The sequence below is a fragment of the Panicum hallii genome, chromosome 9 (genome assembly GCF_002211085.1).
Source record: "Panicum hallii strain FIL2 chromosome 9, PHallii_v3.1, whole genome shotgun sequence".
NCBI lineage: Eukaryota > Viridiplantae > Streptophyta > Magnoliopsida > Poales > Poaceae > Panicum > Panicum hallii.
The window spans coordinates 57,297,116-57,317,447 of NC_038050.1; the positions used below are offsets into that span (position 1 = coordinate 57,297,116).

General features: G+C 52.7%; 2 protein-coding genes and 1 pseudogene across 3 annotated transcripts; all 3 read left to right on the forward strand.

The window, feature by feature from the left end:
* Positions 1 to 2,000: 2,000 nt before the first annotated feature.
* LOC112873190 lies at positions 2,001 to 3,676 on the forward strand (annotated as a pseudogene).
* Positions 3,677 to 5,123: 1,447 nt separating this feature from the next.
* Positions 5,124 to 13,879, forward strand: LOC112875440 (probable RNA-binding protein 18). 2 transcript variants are annotated; one of them, XM_025939295.1, is made up of 5 exons: positions 5,124 to 5,261; positions 12,803 to 12,875; positions 12,958 to 13,031; positions 13,130 to 13,256; positions 13,345 to 13,879. In XM_025939295.1, the coding sequence occupies exons 2-5, from the start codon at positions 12,873 to 12,875 to the stop codon at positions 13,642 to 13,644; spliced, it is 504 nt and encodes a 167-aa protein (XP_025795080.1). In that variant the 5' UTR covers positions 5,124 to 5,261; positions 12,803 to 12,872; the 3' UTR covers positions 13,645 to 13,879. The 2 variants fall into 2 exon arrangements, with proteins under 2 accessions (XP_025795080.1, XP_025795079.1); XM_025939294.1 differs by lacking the exon at positions 5,124 to 5,261 and adding an exon at positions 6,885 to 6,959.
* A 3,199-nt stretch (positions 13,880 to 17,078) lies between these two features.
* Positions 17,079 to 18,139, forward strand: LOC112876889. The gene has a single exon (XM_025941070.1). It carries the CDS (start codon positions 17,134 to 17,136, stop codon positions 17,845 to 17,847), a length of 714 nt encoding a protein of 237 aa, XP_025796855.1. The 5' UTR covers positions 17,079 to 17,133; the 3' UTR covers positions 17,848 to 18,139.
* Positions 18,140 to 20,332: the final 2,193 nt, after the last annotated feature.

The following is a 20,332-nucleotide window of genomic DNA, read 5'->3' on the forward strand; positions in this document are numbered from 1 at the left end:
AATGGACATGATAATTCTTTTGGGTTATGATATTGACCAAGCATATAACATGAAGTTTTAATATGCGATTTTGAGAACATATTCTCAAAATTAACCTTCACAAAAGTGATATCTTCTACTTTGGTTAGGTAAAAGAGCATAGAGTACTGTACTCTTGTTTATTTGCTTGTAAACTTGGATCCTATCTTTTTATTAATCGGCATCCTAATAAATTACACAATAAAGACTAAAATAACTGAAGACAAGTTTTGAAAACGGGAATGGCCAAGGTAATGGAAAGGTAACTTAATTTCAGTGGGCGAGCAACTTGTGCGTCAATTCAATGTTGTCTAGTTTGCTAATGTTTATGCTCTCATTTTTTGAAGATCCTTATAAGGAATCTTTAGGAAAATGAAGTACTTTAGATCAAGATTTTTTGGAAGAATGATCAGCATAAGAAGAGTATAGAGTGGTCTAATAGGATATAGAATGCCACCCAAAACATCGGAGAGGTTTAGGAATCCAAAATTTACCCATACAAAGTAAATGTTTACTCAACAAGTGACTTTTTAAATTATCCAATGAGGATGGTACGAGGCAAGAGTTTCTTGGTAACTAATACCTTTAGAGTAAAACTTTAAGTCAGGTTTCTAAAAAGGCTAGGATTCACAATTTCGGATGGGCTTAATGGAGTGAACGACGGTTTCTTAACTTAGGGTACTTTAAGTTCAATCAAGGTACACATATGGATGGGTATTCGGCCATGGAAATCCCAATACCCAAATTTATATAACGTCAGCTTGAAAGGAATATGCCACTACATCATATTTTTAGCTCAACACCACTTAATGTTTCTTTCAAAAAGATGTTGGTGGGAAACAAGCTGTTGAAATTGTAGACTATAGCAAGAATTGCAAACATTAGTTTTTAGGAGGGTATAGATATGTTTATGTGGTCTCTGTGTAAAATTTTTTCTTCTCGACCGATTCAGTGGTATATTGGCATCTTGTCACTAGTGGGGTTAGAGTTTCACAAGAACATTGGCGGATAAATACTACTAAAAGATAAATGTTTTAGTTTGGTATATCAAAAGAGGTGTTATCCTAATGAAGGAAAAAACTAAGAGAAATTAGAACATAATTAAGTAGTGCTCTCTTTGAAGTTCAATGGAAACTATTAATCACCTCTTTTTTATTATCATCATACTAAGTTTCTATGGTGGGCCGTACATATTGTTTTTTGGTTTCATCCACCTTTGAATGTGCATAACTTGTTCAACTAGTGGAGCAAACAGGGCGGCACAGAAAACCAAAATTAAGCTTGTTGACGGGGCGTCACCTTTTGATTGAGCAATTTGGCTCAAAGAAATGATGTTGTTTTTAACAAATTCAATCAAAACCCTTTTTTCCAAATCTGATTCTGCGTTGCAGCAAAGTCTGAATGATCAAGAGCAATTGATCCTGGCGTGCCACACCACATTACACTTCTTCACTTCCCACGAATGATAAGATGGTGTAGTGATTTGGGTGTACGAATTAAAGATCATGTCAGTTTTCATTAAACCAATAGGAATATCGTGAGCCATCAGGACTCAGTTTTTCCGATAATGTCCCTGAGAAGAATGAACTAGATTTTCTTCAATTATCTAAAAAAATCTTTCATGTAAATGTTGGGATATTGTATTCTATTATTTAGAAAAGCTCTCTCTCTCTCTCTCTCTCTCTCTCTTCAACAGTGTGGAGTATGGACCTGGTCAACAGTAACTAGCTCCGGAGAAGGAAGATCCAAGAAAGGTGATGCGGGGCTCCGGTGAAGGAAGATCCAAGAAAGGTGGTGCGGCCATTGACCAGAGAAATCTATGCATGCAGACATGCTTGGCCTCCACAACGAACAAAACGACCAGCCACACAATTAATCATCTCGTTATATTAAACATCAGCACGACATTCTAACCTTTTTTAGAAACTAATCCATCTGTCATTGCGATCTGCTAGGCTTGCTTGATCCACCGGGGCATTGGCATGAGGGGAGGAGCTGGAGAGAAGCTCCACCACAAGGAGGCCAATGTCGCGCACGGCAGCGCAGCCGTGTACGGCGGCGCGGGGAAGGGGGCGGCCAAGTCCTCCTCTTTCCTCTACGGCTTCTTCCTCTACGTCGTCCTGCCGGTGCTGGTCTTGTACTTCGTCGTCATCGCCGCGTCACAGTTCTACAACCCGCGGTGCTCGCCGGAGGGCAACGTCGTCATGGCGAGCCATTTCATGGTGGCCAAGCCCAACGTTTCGTTGAACGCTTCGTCCTCGGTTCCTCCTCCACCGGCTCCTGCGGCCAAGGCGAGGGTAACGGCGGAGGAAGCGCCCACCGGGCTGCGCCACATCGCGTTCGGGCATCGGCGCGTCGGCGTCGCTGTGGCAGAGCCGGAAGGAGTACATCAAGCTGTGGTGGCGGCCGGGGAGGATGCGCGGGTTCGTGTGGATGGACCGGCCCGTGCAGGAGTTCTACTCCAAGAGCTCCCGCACGGGTCTCCCGGCGATCATGGTGAGCTCGGACACGTCCAAGTTCCCCTACACCCACGGCGCGGGCAGCCGGTCGGCGCTCCGGATCTCGCGCATCGTCTCCGAGACGTTCCGGCTGGGGCTCCCCGGCGTGCGGTGGTTCGTGATGGGCGACGACGACACGGTGTTCCTGCCGGAGAACCTGGTGCACGTGCTGTCGCAGTACGACCACCGGCAGCCGTACTACATCGGGTCGCCGTCGGAGAGCCACATCCAGAACCTCATCTTCTCGTACGGCATGGCGTTCGGCGGCGGCGGGTCGCCATCAGCCACGCGCTGGCGGAGGAGCTGGCGAAGATGCAGGACGGGTGCCTGCACCGGTACCCGGCGCTGTACGGCAGCGACGACCGCATCCACGCGTGCATGTCGGAGCTGGGCGTGCCGCTGACCCGGCACCCGGGGTTCCACCAGTGCGACCTGTGGGGCGACGTGCTGGGGCTGCTGGGCGCGCACCCGGTGGCGCCGCTGGTGACGCTGCACCACCTGGACTTCCTGGAGCCGGTGTTCCCGTCGACGCCGTCGCGGGCCGGGGCGCTGCGGCGGCTGTTCGACGGGCCCGTGCGGCTGGACTCGGCGGCGGTGGCGCAGCAGTCGGTGTGCTACGACCGGGCGCACCAGTGGACGGTGTCTGTGTCGTGGGGGTTCGCGGTGATGGTGGTGCGCGGGGTGCTGTCGCCGCGGGAGATGGAGACGCCCATGCGCAGCTTCCTCAATGGTACAAGCGCGCCGACTACACGGCCTACTCGTTCAACCACGCGGCCGGTGGCGCGGCAGCCGTGCCAGAAGCCGCACGTCTACTACATGCGGGGAGCCGGATGGAGCGGCGCCGGAACGTGACGGTGACGGAGTACGAGCGGCACCGGGTGAAGCACCCCGCCTGCCGGTGGCGCATCGCCGACCCCGGCGCGCTGCTCGACCACATCGTCGTGCACAAGAAGCCCGACCCGACCTCTGGAAGAGGGTACGTCGTGTGTATAACCTGTGCGGCGGCCTTCCTCTCAATTCTGAATGGGAATTTCTGATCGATCGTGCAGTCGCCGAGGAGGAACTGCTGCAGGGTGGTGTCGTCGCCGAAGAAGGGCAAGGATCGGTCGATGACCATCGACGTTGGCGTGTGCAGGGACGGCGAGTTCGCCAAGGTCTAATTGGTTAGGTCAGCAGGGTCATTATATATAAATATAGTATCTATCACACACGGCTCCTATTACATTAACACATTGCTAGCTGGGAGTAGCGTCTTGGTCAGCCTAACCCTAATTTCTTCTGCATCTGGCTTGCTTGATTTTGCAGTGGTGGGGTGGATTAGGAGAGGAATTAGCAGTGGCGCGAGAGGATGTGACAAGTGCTCGCTCCATTTTTGAGTTAGTAATCGCTATGGTGTAACGACACTCTGGTTGATTATGCTTAACTAATTGAGTGTACTGTGTTTGGTTAGTCTTAATTGGTACCCTACGTTTGATGTCGTCATCTGCCGGGGATGGTTTGGTGGTTAGCAAACGAAGGATCGACCGTGTCAAAGGGAACAAAAACAAAACCTAGCTATATATAGCTTAATTCTGTCAGAGTTCGTTTTGAAGAGCAGCAGATGTCGTGTAATATCTGGGGCTGGCATGGCGCTGGCTTCACCGTGTGGGCAAGGTAGACCTACCACATCAATGTATAGTGTGCCTTTTTGAAGTTTTGCTTTGGTCTTTCGCTAGTTACCATGCAACGCGTGTTATATGTTGATATGATAATAATTTGATTCGAAATTATATATTTGCGTTTAAAGAAGCAAAAGACAACATGAAAGACAGCATGTTCATTGAACCAACTTGACATCCACGATAAATGATCAAGTGGCTTCATTGAATCACCCGCACAAATAATCAAGTGGCTTCAAGATGACATCACCACCTTCTACAATAACAACTAGTAAGAGATACCACGACAACCAACACAAATAATTTGTATCCGGACTTATATCTTACCAAATCATGTTATTTACCAATCCGGGAAGCTTTGGAAAAAAAAACAATGCAACTTTGGTATCCATTGATAGAATAATAGATTTGAAGTTGTCGAGAAAATATGATTGACAATTCAACCTCGCAACTTCAAAAGTTCAAATCCGACAAACCCATATGCCTAAAAGTCATGGCATTTCGACAGCATGTAGAACACTTATCCTCCGTACGGTTGATTTAGTAACTTACTCCCTCCGACCTAACTTACTCCCTCCGACCCAGCAAAGAATGCAATTCTGGCTATATATCTAGACAAGTGACGTCCAGATGCAATTCTAGATCTATAAAATTTACTGTATATATAGATATATAGGCATATATAGATAAATTTATATTATGTATATAAAAATAATCTATAATTTAGAATGAACGAACTACCACCCCAACTCAAATCAGTACTACACTAAAAAAGTGTCTCTCGAACTTGCTGAAGCGGAATATCCGAATCAGACTTCAACTCGATTTGGCCGAAATTTGGCTGCGCCGACCTATCCTACGGTACGGCCCCCGATTCGGTTTTGCTCGCCCCCGATCCAGACTTCCAGAGCCAGCACACCTCGCCGCCGCCACCTGCTCGCGAGCTCGTCCCCTCTCACCGGCCCGACCCCCGCGGATCCCCCACCGGCCGCTCCTCAAGTCCGCGGCAGCCGCTCCCCTCTCTCGCTCCAGTGGAGCTGAGATCCGCACGGCCCTGACGCGGATTGGTTCCGTTTTCTTCTCGCGGGTAAGCAGTAATACTACCTTTTCTTGGGTGTTTCTCTTGCTTCAGGAGCTGGTTTGTTCGAAATCAGACCAAGTATTCCGTTGCTCTGCGCTCCGTTCAGTTAGTTGGGGGATTATTGTGGTGCGGCTGCTGGGTAGTGCCCGCGGCTTAGTTAGGTTCTTCTTCTTCAGCGTGCGAGATGCCAGCCAGGATCGACACTGGTTGCCACCGTAGGGCTTCTGCACACCGAATTAAGGCGTTTATGCAGTGGCGGCTACAGCAAATTGAAGGGGGGTGGGGGGTTTGGGGGGGGGGGGGGGGGCGCTTGCCTTATGGATGCATGCAGTTGAGATGTCAGGGATGCATATATAGCGATCTAATTTTTCTGTGGGTGCATCGGCACCCTAATGACGACGTAGCTTCACGGAACGAAATCGTTTGGGCAGTATGTAATATATTTTCCAAATTTTGGGAGGTTAAAATGGAACCCCATGCCCCATGCTGATGCGGGCGGTTTTTAGCAACAATGTTGGATGGAACACTTGCTTAACGGTTCTGCATAGAGTCGTTTGCTGGACTAGCAAGGAACTTGTACTTTATTTGTTTCTGGCGCAATGGCTACACGAGGGATGTGACTGTAAAATTGCCTCCATTTGCGAGTTCTGTCTTGCTCAATTGCACAAGAGGTCCTATACTAGTAGTAACTCCAACTACAGTTGACCATTTTGCAGATGATTCCATGTTTTGGTGAGACATTCCTAATGCAACCTGCAGATTAGTGTTTTCTAGTGTGTTAACAATAGACAACATTGCTCCTCAAGACCAAAATTAGTGAATGCCACTTCCTCCTCCGACACATCCCCTTCTTTTCCATCAGTACTAGTGGCTCTTCCTCCTACACAGAATCACCATCGCTGTCCCTTCGCTTTGCTGAAGAGTGAAGACCTTGCACATGTGGCCATTGGTGCCTGCTCTAATGCAATTAGCCTCAGAGTCACAGCTGTCTGCTTTGCATCCCTTGGCCTTTTTCAGCCACTGTCGATAGCGGCACTTCCTGACTCATCAATGTTGATGTCGTGCCAGCCACTGAAACCACCACCGTCTTCTTACCTTCCTGTGTCCGGTAGCGGCACATCACCACCAGTTTACACAACATGTCACCCTTGCCTCTGGCCTTCCCTAACCCTGCATTGTAGTCCTAATCGTAAATCTTGAACATTTTATACATTTAGCATGTGCTCAATGTTTAACTATCAAGCTAGCATTCATTTGATGGCAAAAGCCTACATTGTCTAAAGACCGGTGATGTGTAAGGATAACATTATTACAGTGTGGCAGATACATAAGGTATCCTTCTTGTTTGTATTTAATATTTTGGATGATATGGATAGTATGGTAGCTCGTAGTTCACATAAAAGTTTTCTGTAGAAAACCCATTGCTATGTTGCGTTGCTTATCTCAAAATATATGATTGGACACTTAATTAGATTCACTAAAATGGTATTTCTCACCCGTACTTGCTTGAGATTCATCTTCCCACTTGTGGATTAGCATTCATTTACTTATATCTCTAGGTTGTTTTTGTTGCCTTTTCTGGTGCAGTGTTACTCTCTCTGGTGATCCTTGTGTGGGGTTCTTAAACTTTTGATTGATCTGGGGACTGTACGGATTACCTAATGCATGCACTTACTTTAGGCTAAAAGAAATGGAGAGTTCCAGGTTTAGTTGTGTTAACAGTGCAATTTTGATTTCTGCTTGAATCTATTGAACATTGATGCTTGTTAGGAGCTCAATTTTCACTCTCATTGAGCTGAGAGGATGACACTCAAGTTTGGGAAGTTTTCTGGGTTTTTCTTCATTCACACTCACAATGCCATGCCTTCCAACGGGAGGGGTGGCCACATATATATACAGCAGGCTGCTGGGCAGCAACAAAGCCAATAATGCTAGTCTAACACTAGTCTAACTGCTGTCCTAGAGAGGACACTAACTGCTGTCCTAGAGAGGACACTAACTGCTGTCCTTTAGTCCAAGATGCCTACAGTCCAAGATGCTAAGGACTACAAGATGCTAACTGCTGCTAAGGACCACAAAGACCAGCAGCAAGGACTTATCCATCATTCTCCCCCTAAGTCTTGTGCGTCGTCTTGGGGGAAGATTGGACCATCCCAGTCCTGGAGCAAAGCTCAAGGAACTTGATCCTCCCAAGGGGTTTGGTGAGTAGATCCGCAAGCTGATCCTTGGTGTTGATGTAGCTCGCCTTGATGCTTCCTTCCTCCAAGCAACCTCGGATGAAGTGATACCTCACCCGGATGTGCTTGCTCCGTTCGTGGAAAACGGGGTTCTTCGCCAAGGCCAGAGCGGACTTGCTGTCCACCCTGAGCTCTACTGCTCCAGTGTCTCTGCCGAGTAGATCACCAAGCAGTCGAGCGAGCCAGAGCGCCTGAGTCGACGCGGTGGAGGCCGCTATGTACTCGGCCTCGCAGCTGGACAAGGCCACCACCTGCTGCTTGACCGACTGCCAGCTCACGAGACACTTGCCGAGGAGGAAGAGGATCCCGCTCGTGCTCTTGCTGGTGTCGATGTCGCCGGCGTGGTCGCTGTCGCTGTACCCGACGAAGTGTGCCGCTCCAGGGCACCTCGGGTAGTGGAGACCATGGTCGAGAGTCCCCGCAACATAGCGAATGATCCTCTTTACGGCCTGCTAGTGCTCCGTCGTCGGTCGCTGCATGAACCGACTGACGTAGCCGACGGAGAATGCCAAGTCCGGCCGTGTGTGGGCGAGGTAGCGGAGGCTCCCCACAAGACGCCGGTACTGAGTAGCGTCTACCTCCTCTGCTGTGCTGTCACGGCTCAGCTTCAGCCTTTCCTCCATCGGAGTAAGAGCTGGGTTGCAGTCAAGGAGCCCAGCGAGCTCGACGACGCGCTTGGCGTAGGCGGTCTGTCGAAGTGTGATCCCGGAGTCGTCCTGGTGCACCTCGATCCCCAGGTAGAAGGAGAGAGGCCCCAGGTCGCTCATCTGGAAGGTGGCCTTCATCTCCTCCTTGAACGCCGCCACCTCCGCATTCTTGGTGCCGGTGATCACCAAGTCGTCGACGTAGACACCCACCAGCAGAGCATTGCCTCCTTTGCCCCGCCGGTAGATGGCCGCCTCGTGCGGGCTTTGCTCGAAGCCCATCCCCTTGAGCGTGGAATCCAGCTTGGCGTTCCACGCCCTTGGGGCCTGCCGCAAGCCATAGAGGGCCTTGCGCAGACGTAGCACCTTACCCTCCTTGCTGGGGATCGCAAACCCCGGCGGCTGGTGCACGTAGACCTCCTCCTTCAAGTCGCCGTTGAGAAACGCCGACTTGACGTCCATGTGATGGACACGCCAGCCCTCCTGGGCAGCTAGCGCAAGGAGGAGTCGCACGGACTCCATCCGTGCTACGGGAGCGAAGGCATCGTCGAAGTCGACGCCCTCCTGCTGCACGAAACCTCGTGCCACCAGGCGGGCCTTGTGCTTGACGACGGTGCCGGCCTCATCCCTCTTCAGCTTGAACACCCACTTAAGGGTGATCGCGCGGTGACCGCGAGGGAGATCAGCAAGCTCCCAAGTGCGATTCTTCTCAATCGCATCCATCTCCGACTGCATCGCGGCACGCCATGCCGCGTGTCCCTCGGCCTCTGCGAAAGACCGAGGCTCGCCGTCGTCACATGCGAGATGCAACTGTGCCTCCAGGTCGTGAGGCACCAGTCCCGGCACCGGCTGATCACCGAGAAGGTCCTCCATCGTACGATACCGCAACGGCTCGCCGTCATGGTACGCGTCGACGCGCTCCTCGTCATGAGAGAGCGGAGTAGCGAACTCCACCGGACTGCGCTCAGCACGAGCAGGTGTCGAAGTAGACGGGCCCGGAGGAGTGGCTATCGGTACTGGAGATCGCGGCGTCGCCGGCTGTGGTGGTGCAGCCGAGGAACTCGGCGCAGCCGGAGTCGTAGCTGAAGGGCGTGGTGCCGCCGGTGTGGCGGGCGCCAGCGTCGGTGGAGGCTCGGGGACTGGGGTAGGCACGCTCGGCGAAGAAGAGCTGTCTACTTCCCCGGCTCCCTCGAAGCGGACGTACTCGACGGTGAAGTCGTCGTACGTTGGAGCCGAACCGTCGTCCACCGCCTTGTCCCACGCCCATCCTCGCCCTTCGTCGAACATAACGTCGCGCGCCGTGCGCACACGCTGTGTCTCCGGGTCGAGAATGCGGTAGGCTTTCGAACCCTCCGCGTAGCCGATGAACACTCCCGGAGTGCTCCTGTCGTCGAGCTTGCCGATGGGGCCAAGCTCCTTGGCGAACGCGAGGCAGCCGAAGACCCGCAGGTGGGAGACCGCCGGCTTACGCCCATGCCAAGCCTCATACGGCGTCATGCCGTCGAGTGCCTTGGTGGGCGAGCGGTTGAGGATGTAGACGGCCGTCACCACCGCCTCGCCCCAGAAGACGGCCGGCATGCCCCTCTGCTTGAGGAGGGCCCGGGCCATCCCCACCACCGTCTGGTTGCGCCGCTCGACGACGCCATTCTGCTGCGGGCTGTACGGCGCAGAGTAGTGGCGCTGGATGCCCTCATCCGCGCAGTACGCCGTGAACTCACCGCCGTTGTCGGTGCGCAGCACGCGCAACTTGCGGCCGCTCTCCGTCTCCGCAGCAGCCTGAGCACGCCTGATGGCGTCCGCAGCCTCTCCCTTGCTGCCGAGGATCATCACCCACATGAAGCGGGAGAAGTCGTCGACGAGCAGCAGGAAGTAGCGCCGTCCTCCTGGTGTGACCGGTGTCACCGGGCCACACAAGTCCCCGTGTACGAGCTCGAGCCGCTCCTTGGCTCGGAAACTCGCCTGCTGGGGGAAGGAGTGCCGCCTCTGCTTCGTCAGCACGCAGACGTCGCAGAGGTGCTCCACGTGGTCGAGGCACGGGAGGCCTCGCACCATCTCCTTGGCGCCGAGCCGCTTCAGGGCCTCAAAGTGGAGGTGCCCAAAGCGCTCGTGCCACTGCCATGCCTCGTCGTCCCTGTGAGCTGCAAGACAAAGAGGCTGGGCCACCCTGACATGGAGGATGTAGAGGCGATTCTTCCCGCGAACCACCCTGGCGAGAAGCTGGCGACTGTGGTCCCAGATGCGAAGGACCCCGCTATCGATCACCACACGGGAGCCGCTCTCATCGAGCTGCCCAAGGCTGATGATGGAGTTTCGCAGCGCCGGGATGTAGTAGACTCCGGTGAGCATCCGGTGCTCTCCGGACTTGGCGGTGAGGATCACGGAGCCCACGCCCTTGATCTCCACGGCGGAGGAGTCCCCGAACCTGACGGAGCCACCTACGTCGACGTCCAGGTCGGAGAAGAACTCCCGCCGCCCGGTCATGTGGTGCGTGGCGCCGGAGTCGAGGTACCAGCCATCGACCCTGTCGTCGTCAGAGCTGTCGCGAGGAGCACTCGGGCACGCGGCTCGTCGAGGTGGAGTAGAGCGGTGGCAGGCGGTGCTGCCGGATGCGGCCCCATGTCCCCGTGGAGTAGGAACAGTGCCGGCTCGTCATCCGGCTGGGCCTCCGCGACGTGGGCTTGGACCCCACGCCTCCGCTGCGGGCAGTCCCTGGCCCAGTGGCCGGGCCTGCCACAGTTGTGGCAGGCGTCGTCTCGTGCCGCCTTGGGCCTGTCAGCGGCGCCGCCTTGAGCATCTCCGCGGGCGCCACCCTCGGTGCGCCCTCGTGCCCCGGCTTGGGCACCTCCGCGCCCCTTTCGCGGCTTGCCGCGCTTGCGGCCACCAGTCGAGGGAGAGGGGTCCCCCCTCCTCCTGTCACCGCGCTGAGCCTCCCACTGCTCCTGAGTGAGGTGGAGCTTCCCACCGATGGAGATGCCGCTCGAGGGAGGCTGTGGCTCGTCGCTGTCGACGACCTTGAGGCGACCTATCGCCTCCTCGATCGTCATGGTGGAGAGGTCCAGCAGAGACTCGATTGAGCGAGCGGTCTGCCTGTACCTCTCGGGGACGCAGCGGAAGAGCTTCTCGACGGCTCTCTCCTCGTCGTAGGTGTCGTCGCCGAACTGCACCACCTTCTGCAGCAGAGTGTTGAGACGAAGGGCGAAGTCATCAACATCCTCACCTGGCTTGAAGGCCAGGTTCTCCCACTCCTTGCGAAGTGCCTGGAGAGTGGTCTTGCGGGCGCGGTCGCTGCCGATACGTGCCGCAGCGATGGAGTCCCAGGCCTCCTTGGCAGTTCGCTTCTTGGAAAGCGTGAACTGCATCTCGGGCGGGGCTGCTGTGATGAGAGCATCCAGCGCCCGTCGATCCGCATCGTAGTCGACATCGCCGTACCGGACTGCCTCCCACATATGCCGCACCTGGAGCTTCACCTTCATAACCGCGGCCCACTCGACGTAGTTGGTCTTGGTGAGGGTGGGCCACCCACCGCCGGGACCGACGTCCCTGACCACCGCCTGGAGGCCGTGGTAGCCGGGGGCGCCGCCGCGCGCACCCCAGCCAGGAGCGCCGCCACCAGGGGCCCCGCCTCCGCCGCCAGGCGCGCGGCCCCCTGGACCGCCGCCGGGCGCGCCGGCCTCCGGGCCGCCGCCGTGGGGGTGGGCTGCTGCCCACCGCGCGGTCCGCTGCCGCACCCTCTCCCTTGCCAACCCCTCAAGGTCCCCGTCGGCGGTGATGTCGCCGGCGATGGAGCCGCTGAGGCTGCCGCGCAAGGTCTCAACCTCGACCTCCGCCGCACGCGCTGCATCTTCCGCCTCCGCTGCTTCCACCTCCGCCCGGGCAGCTGCCAGCTCCGCTGCAGCCAGCCTGGCCGCCCTCGCCGCTGCTGCAGCGGCTTGAGCCGTCGCTCGGCTGCGCTCCTCTGCCACGGCGAGCTCGGCGTCTTGCTGGCGCCGTGCGCTCGAGGCGACCGAGCGCTGAGACGGTGCGTCGGACATGGCGCGCCTCCAAGGGGCTGCTGCGTGGAGAGGGGGAAGGGAACGGGGGAGAACAGGCAGCCGGAGCTGCTGCTGCTGTTGCAGCGGCTGGTGCAGCAGCTGCTACTGCTGCTGTTGCAGCGGCTGGTGCAGCTGCTGCTGCTGCTGCACGAGCTGCTGGTGGTGGCTGCGCTGCTACAGCGGCTTCGGAAGGGGAGGAGCAAGAGATATCCAACCTACAGGAAAGTACGGCCCTGATACCAGATGTTAGGAGCTCAATTTTCACTCTCATTGAGCTGAGAGGATGACACTCAAGTTTGGGAAGTTTTCTGGGTTTTTCTTCATTCACACTCACAATGCCATGCCTTCCAACGGGAGGGGTGGCCACATATATATACAGCAGGCTGCTGGGCAGCAACAAAGCCAATAATGCTAGTCTAACACTAGTCTAACTGCTGTCCTAGAGAGGACACTAACTGCTGTCCTAGAGAGGACACTAACTGCTGTCCTTTAGTCCAAGATGCCTACAGTCCAAGATGCTAAGGACTACAAGATGCTAACTGCTGCTAAGGACCACAAAGACCAGCAGCAAGGACTTATCCATCAATGCTATCTCTAGGTTCTTGTTTGATACTAAACATGTGATTTCATTGTAGCCTTGTGATTTGGTGTGCTCGGTTAAACGATCAACCTTCTCTGAATTGGAAATCGTGGCTGCAATACCCAATGGTATATTGGCCTGACTGAATCAAAAGATAGCTGGTTGTAAAGCTTGGGTGGATGCTAAGTTTCTAACCAGATTGAGTTGCAGGATGTTAAAGGTCTTGAGAGAGATGAGGCAGAGGGTAGGCTCTATGTTGGGAATCTGGACTTCAGGATATCAGAGTGGGTTACTTATTTCTTGTGTTTCTAGTTGCATGTTGTTTCATAGTTCGCCCTCACCCTTGTGTTCTGCAAACCAACATTGTGATGTTATTTTTCAGGTCCGACGTTATCAAGATGTTTTCCCCGTTTGGAAAGATTACAGCTGAGGATTTCTTGTGGCACACACGTGGCCCAAAGCGAGGCGAACCCCGGGGCTATGCTTTTGTTCAATACACCACTAAGGAGGTAAGAGTAGTATCCATTTCCTGTGTTAAATGATAATTGGTTATCTTGTTCTCAGTTCTCACCTTTGCCACCTGAAGTAAGCATGCAGGAAGCTCAGTTAGCAAAGGAAAAGATGAATGGCAAGTTAGTCTGTGGACGTCCAATGGTGGTTCACCTGGCTAGTGAAAAAAGCTCTCTGGACTCTAGTGATTCGCATAGAGCACTCAAAGACAAGAAAGTGACAGGTGGTTCAGCAATCAGATCAGCACAAACTGATCGCGCTGCAAAGATAGCTGCCATAAAAAACAAGTTAAAATCCTTGGAGGAAGAAGGATGCAGCACAAAAAGACCAAGACTCACACCAAATGACTTGACAGGCACCAAGGAACACTCTCATAAGAAGTTTTGAAGTGAGTTTTTGAGATCTTCAGAATGATGGGAGCTGGTGCCATCTCGCCCTAGTGACACTTCTATAGCTGCTGCATTCTATATAATTTTAGCTTTAGGAAGTGAGTCAGATCACAGGTGTAACATTTCACTGTTTTTATATTTGTACAACAGTTTGTACCAATTACCTGTTTCTGAATCAATTGTCATTTATATGGGAATCAGTGTGGAATTATATATTGTGTTGGCACTGATAATGTGACAGTCTGAGTATCAGTTAATTGTTGCTGGCTTGCTGCTATACATGCCATGCTCTCCGTAAAAATTTGCATGTCCGCGTCTGTATCAGTGAAATGCTTATATTTACACACCACCTACATGAAAGTAGAACCGAACCCACAGTAGTCTTCACACTGCTACCTGAAAGCAGATCAGTGTCCAACAAACTTTGAGTTGCCATTTGCTTTCGCAACGACCTATTCTATAATGCTTACATGTACTGGATTTTTTTAACTTCTACTGAATTAGTTTTGGCACTTGCTTAAAGGTACACATTAATGCATGGTATTTGATATTGATGCGTGTTCATCTTTTTATATCATCTGCCTGGTTCAAATAGAGAATCTTAACAGTTACTCCTTTTGAAACCAGGCAGATGATATTGAAGCTGAATACATATCAATATCAAATGCAAGTGTGGAGTAACATTAGGTGAAATCTCTAATGTATTCTGTTTTTATACCACTTAATGTATCCTGAAACCTATAGTGCTCATTTTCTTGAAAGCATCCAGGTAGAGTTTAACTATTACTATCTCCAATTGCAGTGACAGCTATATAAGTTGTTTGAACATTGGCATGGTATACAAGGTAACACTTTGACCACTATTTATTCTTTTACAAATCAAAATAGTTATATATTATTGAATTACTTTTCAGGAAGAATCTTAGTCAGTGTTACACCAGTTTCATATTGTCAACTGAGATGTTTTTCAATATTTGATACTTGGTAGTCCAAACAAAAAATGTTGATTGGCCTCATATATTTGCAATTGCTTGGAGCAGTTGAAGCCATCCTTAGTTTTGTTGCTCTGATTTATGTTTGTTGTGGTATAATGATGCCGTCATTGACATCCATGTAGTCCAGGGTCATATTCTGAATGATGATGCATTCTTTGAGTAAAAGGTTCTCCAAATCTATGTTGCTGGAAAGGTAGGATTTGTGGGGACAAAATGTGCTGTAATGTTCGACAAAATATAATCAGAAGTTCAGAATCTGTCATGTTGTGGTCGACAGTAATTGATACATCGTTGCTCAGTCTAATATGTTCCTAAGTTTTGGAACAAGGACCAGCAATCAATGACAGAACAGCAGCAAAGTCATTCATGTCTCTACCTGGCAAAACTGTCATTTCTGTACCACTTATCATGAAAACATTTAGATAGTATTGCATCATTTATTCATTTTGGGTTTTATGATATCATGCACATCTCTATTGTGCTGGAGCCTAAACAATTGCATCACCACTGAATTATTAACTTTATTGTTCTTTTCTTTTCAATTAGAACGTGTGCCTTCAAAAGTTTGTGAAGATAATTTGTTCAGAAGTGAAACACTGAGAAGATAGCTCCCGTTTTCTATTCATAATCAGTATTTTGAGGTAACTTACATTCCATGCCAAGTTAGGGAGTGTAGATAATTCTCTTTCCATTTCCAGACTACTGTTGTTCGGCTAAGGTTCCTTCCAATTTCAACCGGTTCTTGCTCCTTAAAATCCTCGGAGTTGTCTTTATCAACTGGGATGCTTAGACTCTCTAAGAAAACTTAGATGCTTAGAGTTAACATAAAGTGTCTTAGGCATTACCTACCAGAGTAGGTAACTGGGATGCTGATAGTAAATAATAAGAGTTTCTGGCATTACCTTAGGCTGAGAGAAAAGAATATGGTAATTTAAGAAAGGAAATAGGAAGTACTAACAATAGTTTTTACCTTGTAAATTTTGCACGAAGCATCTGACGGCTTTTGCATCGCTGAATGTTCATCCTAGTTCTTCCTACGTGAAGGACTAACAAATTAGTATTTTCTTCCTTCAATGAATCTGTATTTTTATCAAGTACATCCCTACACGTTTTCATGTACCTTTTTTTATGCTTCATTCGCGGGGATACAATCGGTTTGGTTTAGGGTCTACTTGATGTAGCTCAAGCTTAGCAGTTCTATGCGCGTGATCTTTATTTCGCCTAGTGAGCTCTCATCCGCAATAAAACGAGACCATGTGCCTACCTGAGGAGTCAAAACCAGTGCTTGTTTTGTGCGCAACGTTACAGGCCTACAACACTAACTAAAGTACTAAACCCTATTAACAAATGGAAGAGCATATCAACACAGTTTTGAGGTCTAGACCGGAGACCTACTGGCTGCCATAGGTAGCCCCATGTCGTTATTGCAGTTCCCCTGGGTGCTTACAGAGACCACTGTCCCCTGTTCAAGGGTCTTGAACCTCGTCCCTCCCGGTCCAGGTTCATGGAACTCCGTCTGATCGCCCTCCAGAATCCGAACCCGTCTCCCCGGTCAGCTTACACTCCTCCTGCTCCCATGGTTTGAATATTGCAGGTGTGGCTGGAAACCAGGCGACACGGCGGCGATGACCGCGTAGAAGATGCCTTGCAGCGGCTTGACAAGACCGGCTTCACATGCGAGGACCACAGGTCCAGCACTGATCCTGCCCGGAACCATAGATTATCTTCCCCGAAGTGTTAGATCTGTGATGCAAGGGCTCAAGGGCGCCATGGGAGGCTGGGGCTCGGCATCACATGCTGGACATGGCACGGGGTAGAGATGCTGCTTGCTGAAATGCTGCCCCGGCTTTTTGTCAGGATTATCTCACCCACCCGACTAATCCCGTATTATTGCTGCCAAATTGATGGCCTTGTCCCTGACGGGTCCGGGAGAGCGCTGCTTATCAGTACACTATTTTGTCATTTGTCTGGTGCCCTGCCTGGTCCAGTACGACACAGCATACCAACCATACATGTTTAAAATTTCGGGTGTTCATCAGGCTGATACTTCACAGCCAAACTTCTACGGTGTGGTAGGTAATTCTTACCTTTTTTTATACCAAGATTCATCATGCCAAGGTTCAGTCTGAATTGAGTGCATTTCACATTTAGACATGGCATGGAACGCAACGAGTTGTGCCGAATTTTGTGTGAAAATGGGCTGATACAAATCCTGAAAAGGAATGCAGAGAGCAGAATCTACAACGGTTTGGGACCGTGAAAAGCACTGTTTGGAAGAGCAAGCGGGCGCGGGGAACAACATGGACACGGCACCGAACGCCTTGTCCCCAGACGTCAACTCGTTTGTTCTCACGCGCCCCCACATCGGCGACCCACCTACCCGGCTACCCCCCTATATTATCCTCGTCGCGCCCACTCACTCGCCGCTCGCCTCGCCTCGCCCCACACACCTACGCTACACGAACGGAAGCTTCCCTTGCTCGCTCTCCTCCATGGAGGCCTCGCCATCTCGCAGCGACAGCCTCTCCCGCGGCGGGTGGCCCAGGTGCAAGGCGCGCCCCACGCCGTCCTTGGAGCGCCTCGACGTCCACGCCGGCGGCCTCGTCGAGTCGTTCAACAGCTCCACGGCGTCCTTCATCGACATGGACCCGGAGGAGCTGCTGTTCTCGATGCGGTGGACGTCATCGGACGACGGCGGCCTCGACCTCGGCCCGCTCTGCGCCGGGGCGTGCTCCCCGCTGCTGGCCAGCGCCGGGCTCGTCTTCGCCGACGAGGGCCTCCTCCCCCGCGAGCCGAGCGGCATTGCCGCCCGTGACGCCGGCAGCGCGTGCTACGCCGACGCGTCGGCGGGCTCGTCCCCGGCGTTCCACACGGCGCGGAGCACGCCGGCCTCCGCGATCGGCTCCGCGCGGCCCTCGGGCGGCGGCGGCGCCAGGCCGCTGCTGCCGGCGACGCGGAGGCTGCTCCTCCGGTACCTGCGCTTCCTCGTGCCGCTGTGCCGCAAGGCGCGGGCGCTGCGGCTGCCGGCGCGGGTGTTCTCGGCTCCGGGGTCCAGGCCGCCGGCCGCCGCGACCCCGGCGCGGCGGTCCACGTCCAGCGCCTCCAGCGCGGCGGAGCACTGGTGCCACGGCAACGCCGACACCGCCGTGCGCGACGCCATCCTCCACTGCAAGAAATCCTTGCTGACCGCTCGCACAGAATGCTGAGATGCTGAAACGTTTTGGCCAAGCAAGATTCAGAGAAAAATGGATAATATATAGTATTCCAAGCATCTAGTTGTTTCCATTTAATTTTGATTTCAATGTATGTACATGCAGTACAGTGTATACGTTGATGAACTGTGCCCAAGGGAGTCTGACCTTGTGAGGCGATTTAGCTACTGTGTAATGATAGAGGTGTTCTCTGTGCTCTGCTGTTGCCGTGGCTCTATGCAGTTGTGCATGGCAAAAGCTGGATGAAAGCATTATAGTTGTGATTAACAGCACCAACTTGTGGTAACTATTGGCCGCTAAACATCTCATCTGTGACAAACAGCACTGCTCAGAATTCAGATCAGATCGATGGTGCCTAGTACGAAGACTAAAGGCTTTGGCAAGCACAGACCTTCTGGACCTTGCGCCTGTGGAAGGAAAGAAATGCGATCGTGTTCCACGTTCAAGACTCAAGAGGTCCAAGCAAATCCACTGGCAGAGAGGATCAGGCGCGCAGCTGAACTTTGGTCAAAAGCTGGAGGATGTCACCTGGGTTGCTTGAGTGAAGTAGGCGATGGCGGCCCTGCAAACTCTTCGAGCACCTCCATAATAGTACATTGATGCGCCGTCGTCGTTCTAAAGATTTGAAAGGAAAAAAAAAACATCCTTCCATGGACTAAACGCCAGTGGTTTTTTCCTGGGCTAAACCTGGGCTGTTTAGATGCACTCCAAATTTCAAATTTTTACACTCTCTCTCCATCACATCAATTTTGGGACACATGCATGGAGCAGTAAATGTATGTAAAAAAAATAACTAATTGTACAGTTTAATTGTACATCACGAAACGAATCTTTTGAGCCTAATTAGTCCATGATTAGATAAAATTTGTCAAATACAAACGAAAGTGGTACAATAGCACTGTTGCAAATTTTTTGCAATCTAAACAAGGCCCCGATGAATTTGACCTGGCATTTCGTTTCCATTTGGCGCGCCATTTACAAACCAATAGGATGCTTGCGGGTCTAGCACGATCTGCACCTCCCGGATCTCTGTTCCGAAAGCTTGCTGACGAAGACGAATGCTTCCCATCAAAATCTCAGCGGTCAAGCCGAACGTTGAGTGTTCAGAGACGATTGGCAGCCTCGCCTCACTCTCGGCAACCCTCACGACGATGCCATTGCCACCGAACCCCTAGGTGCTATAGCTAGAGCTCCAGATTTTCTCGCCCAACGCCGATCAGCTCGAGAAAACCCATCCCGCCCCCCCTGCCCCAGCGATCGACCAACGTGCTCCACCAGGATAAGAAGAGTTAACTTGTACTGGTAGGGTAACGTAGGACGGGACGATGCGACGGCGTCCTGACGATAATATCGAAGGAAGAAGAGCCGTAATCCGAAGCGAGTGAACAGTGTGCCGATGCTGATCCGTACGCTGCGCCCGGCACTGATTGATGAGTGAGTGCCGGCGACCGCGTCGGCTGGCCTGGCCTGGCTCGTCTGGCAGCTGACGGCCGGTCACCTGTCACCCGTACGCTCGCGCGGCTACGCAAACGCAGCGCAGCAGTGCCGCGGACGAAATCATTGTGCCGGTCGGAGCACGGGCACGCAACGCACCCACCCGCCCGCGTGTCGCTCCTCGCCGCCGCCGGCTGCTGCCGCGAAGCCCGAGCCACGCTGGACGCGGTAGCTCTGGTCCTGGGCTCCTGGCGCCGTGCCAGGCGACGCAATGTGCGTGTGCAGTGAAACCGCATTATCTCCGGCACCGGCAGGCAGGCAATCCGGCTTGAGGGGACGGCCAGCCGGCCCCGTTCGCTGCGCGGGGCCGGCTCGACGGCTCGGCCGCAACACGTAGGCATCCGGCGGGCGGGGACCAGCTTTGCCGAAAGGGATGCGTCGACGTGACGAGTCCCCGGGCTGATGGGAGCCGGGTTGTCGTGTCGCCTGCGGCTCCCGACCGGCGGCGGCCGTTCTCGATCGAGCTGGAGAGAGCAGGACCGCGGCCCGGCCAGCCAGCCAGCCAGCCAGCGCTCTGCTCCGTTGCGTATCGCCAGGGACCGGCTGGCACCGCGGGAATCGGCACACGCACCTCATCATCTGAAGGTTCGAGGTCGGCCGCGGGGCTCGCGCTCTTTTGCTGTTTTCCGCGCGTGGGCGCGGCGGCGGCCGGGCCGTGTCGTCGCGAGCGGCCAAGAACGGAGAGCGACGGCGGCGTCGGGGCGGCCGCGGGGCGGCGGTCGATGCCTTGGCCCCGTTGTGCGACGCACGGCCGCGACGACCGCACGGATGCCTACTTTCCGACCGGGCAGAATTATTTTTATGGATAAGTTGTACGGCCTGTGTTGATATCTTAATTCGACCGATTTAAGTTGCTGAGTAGTGTTGATTTTAGTGCGTGTTGATACCCTAATACAATCTTAGTTTGTTCTATGCTTCATTTTTTCTTTTTTACTTGGTTATAGCACCTTAGAAATATAATTTCGTATTTTTCTACTATATTATT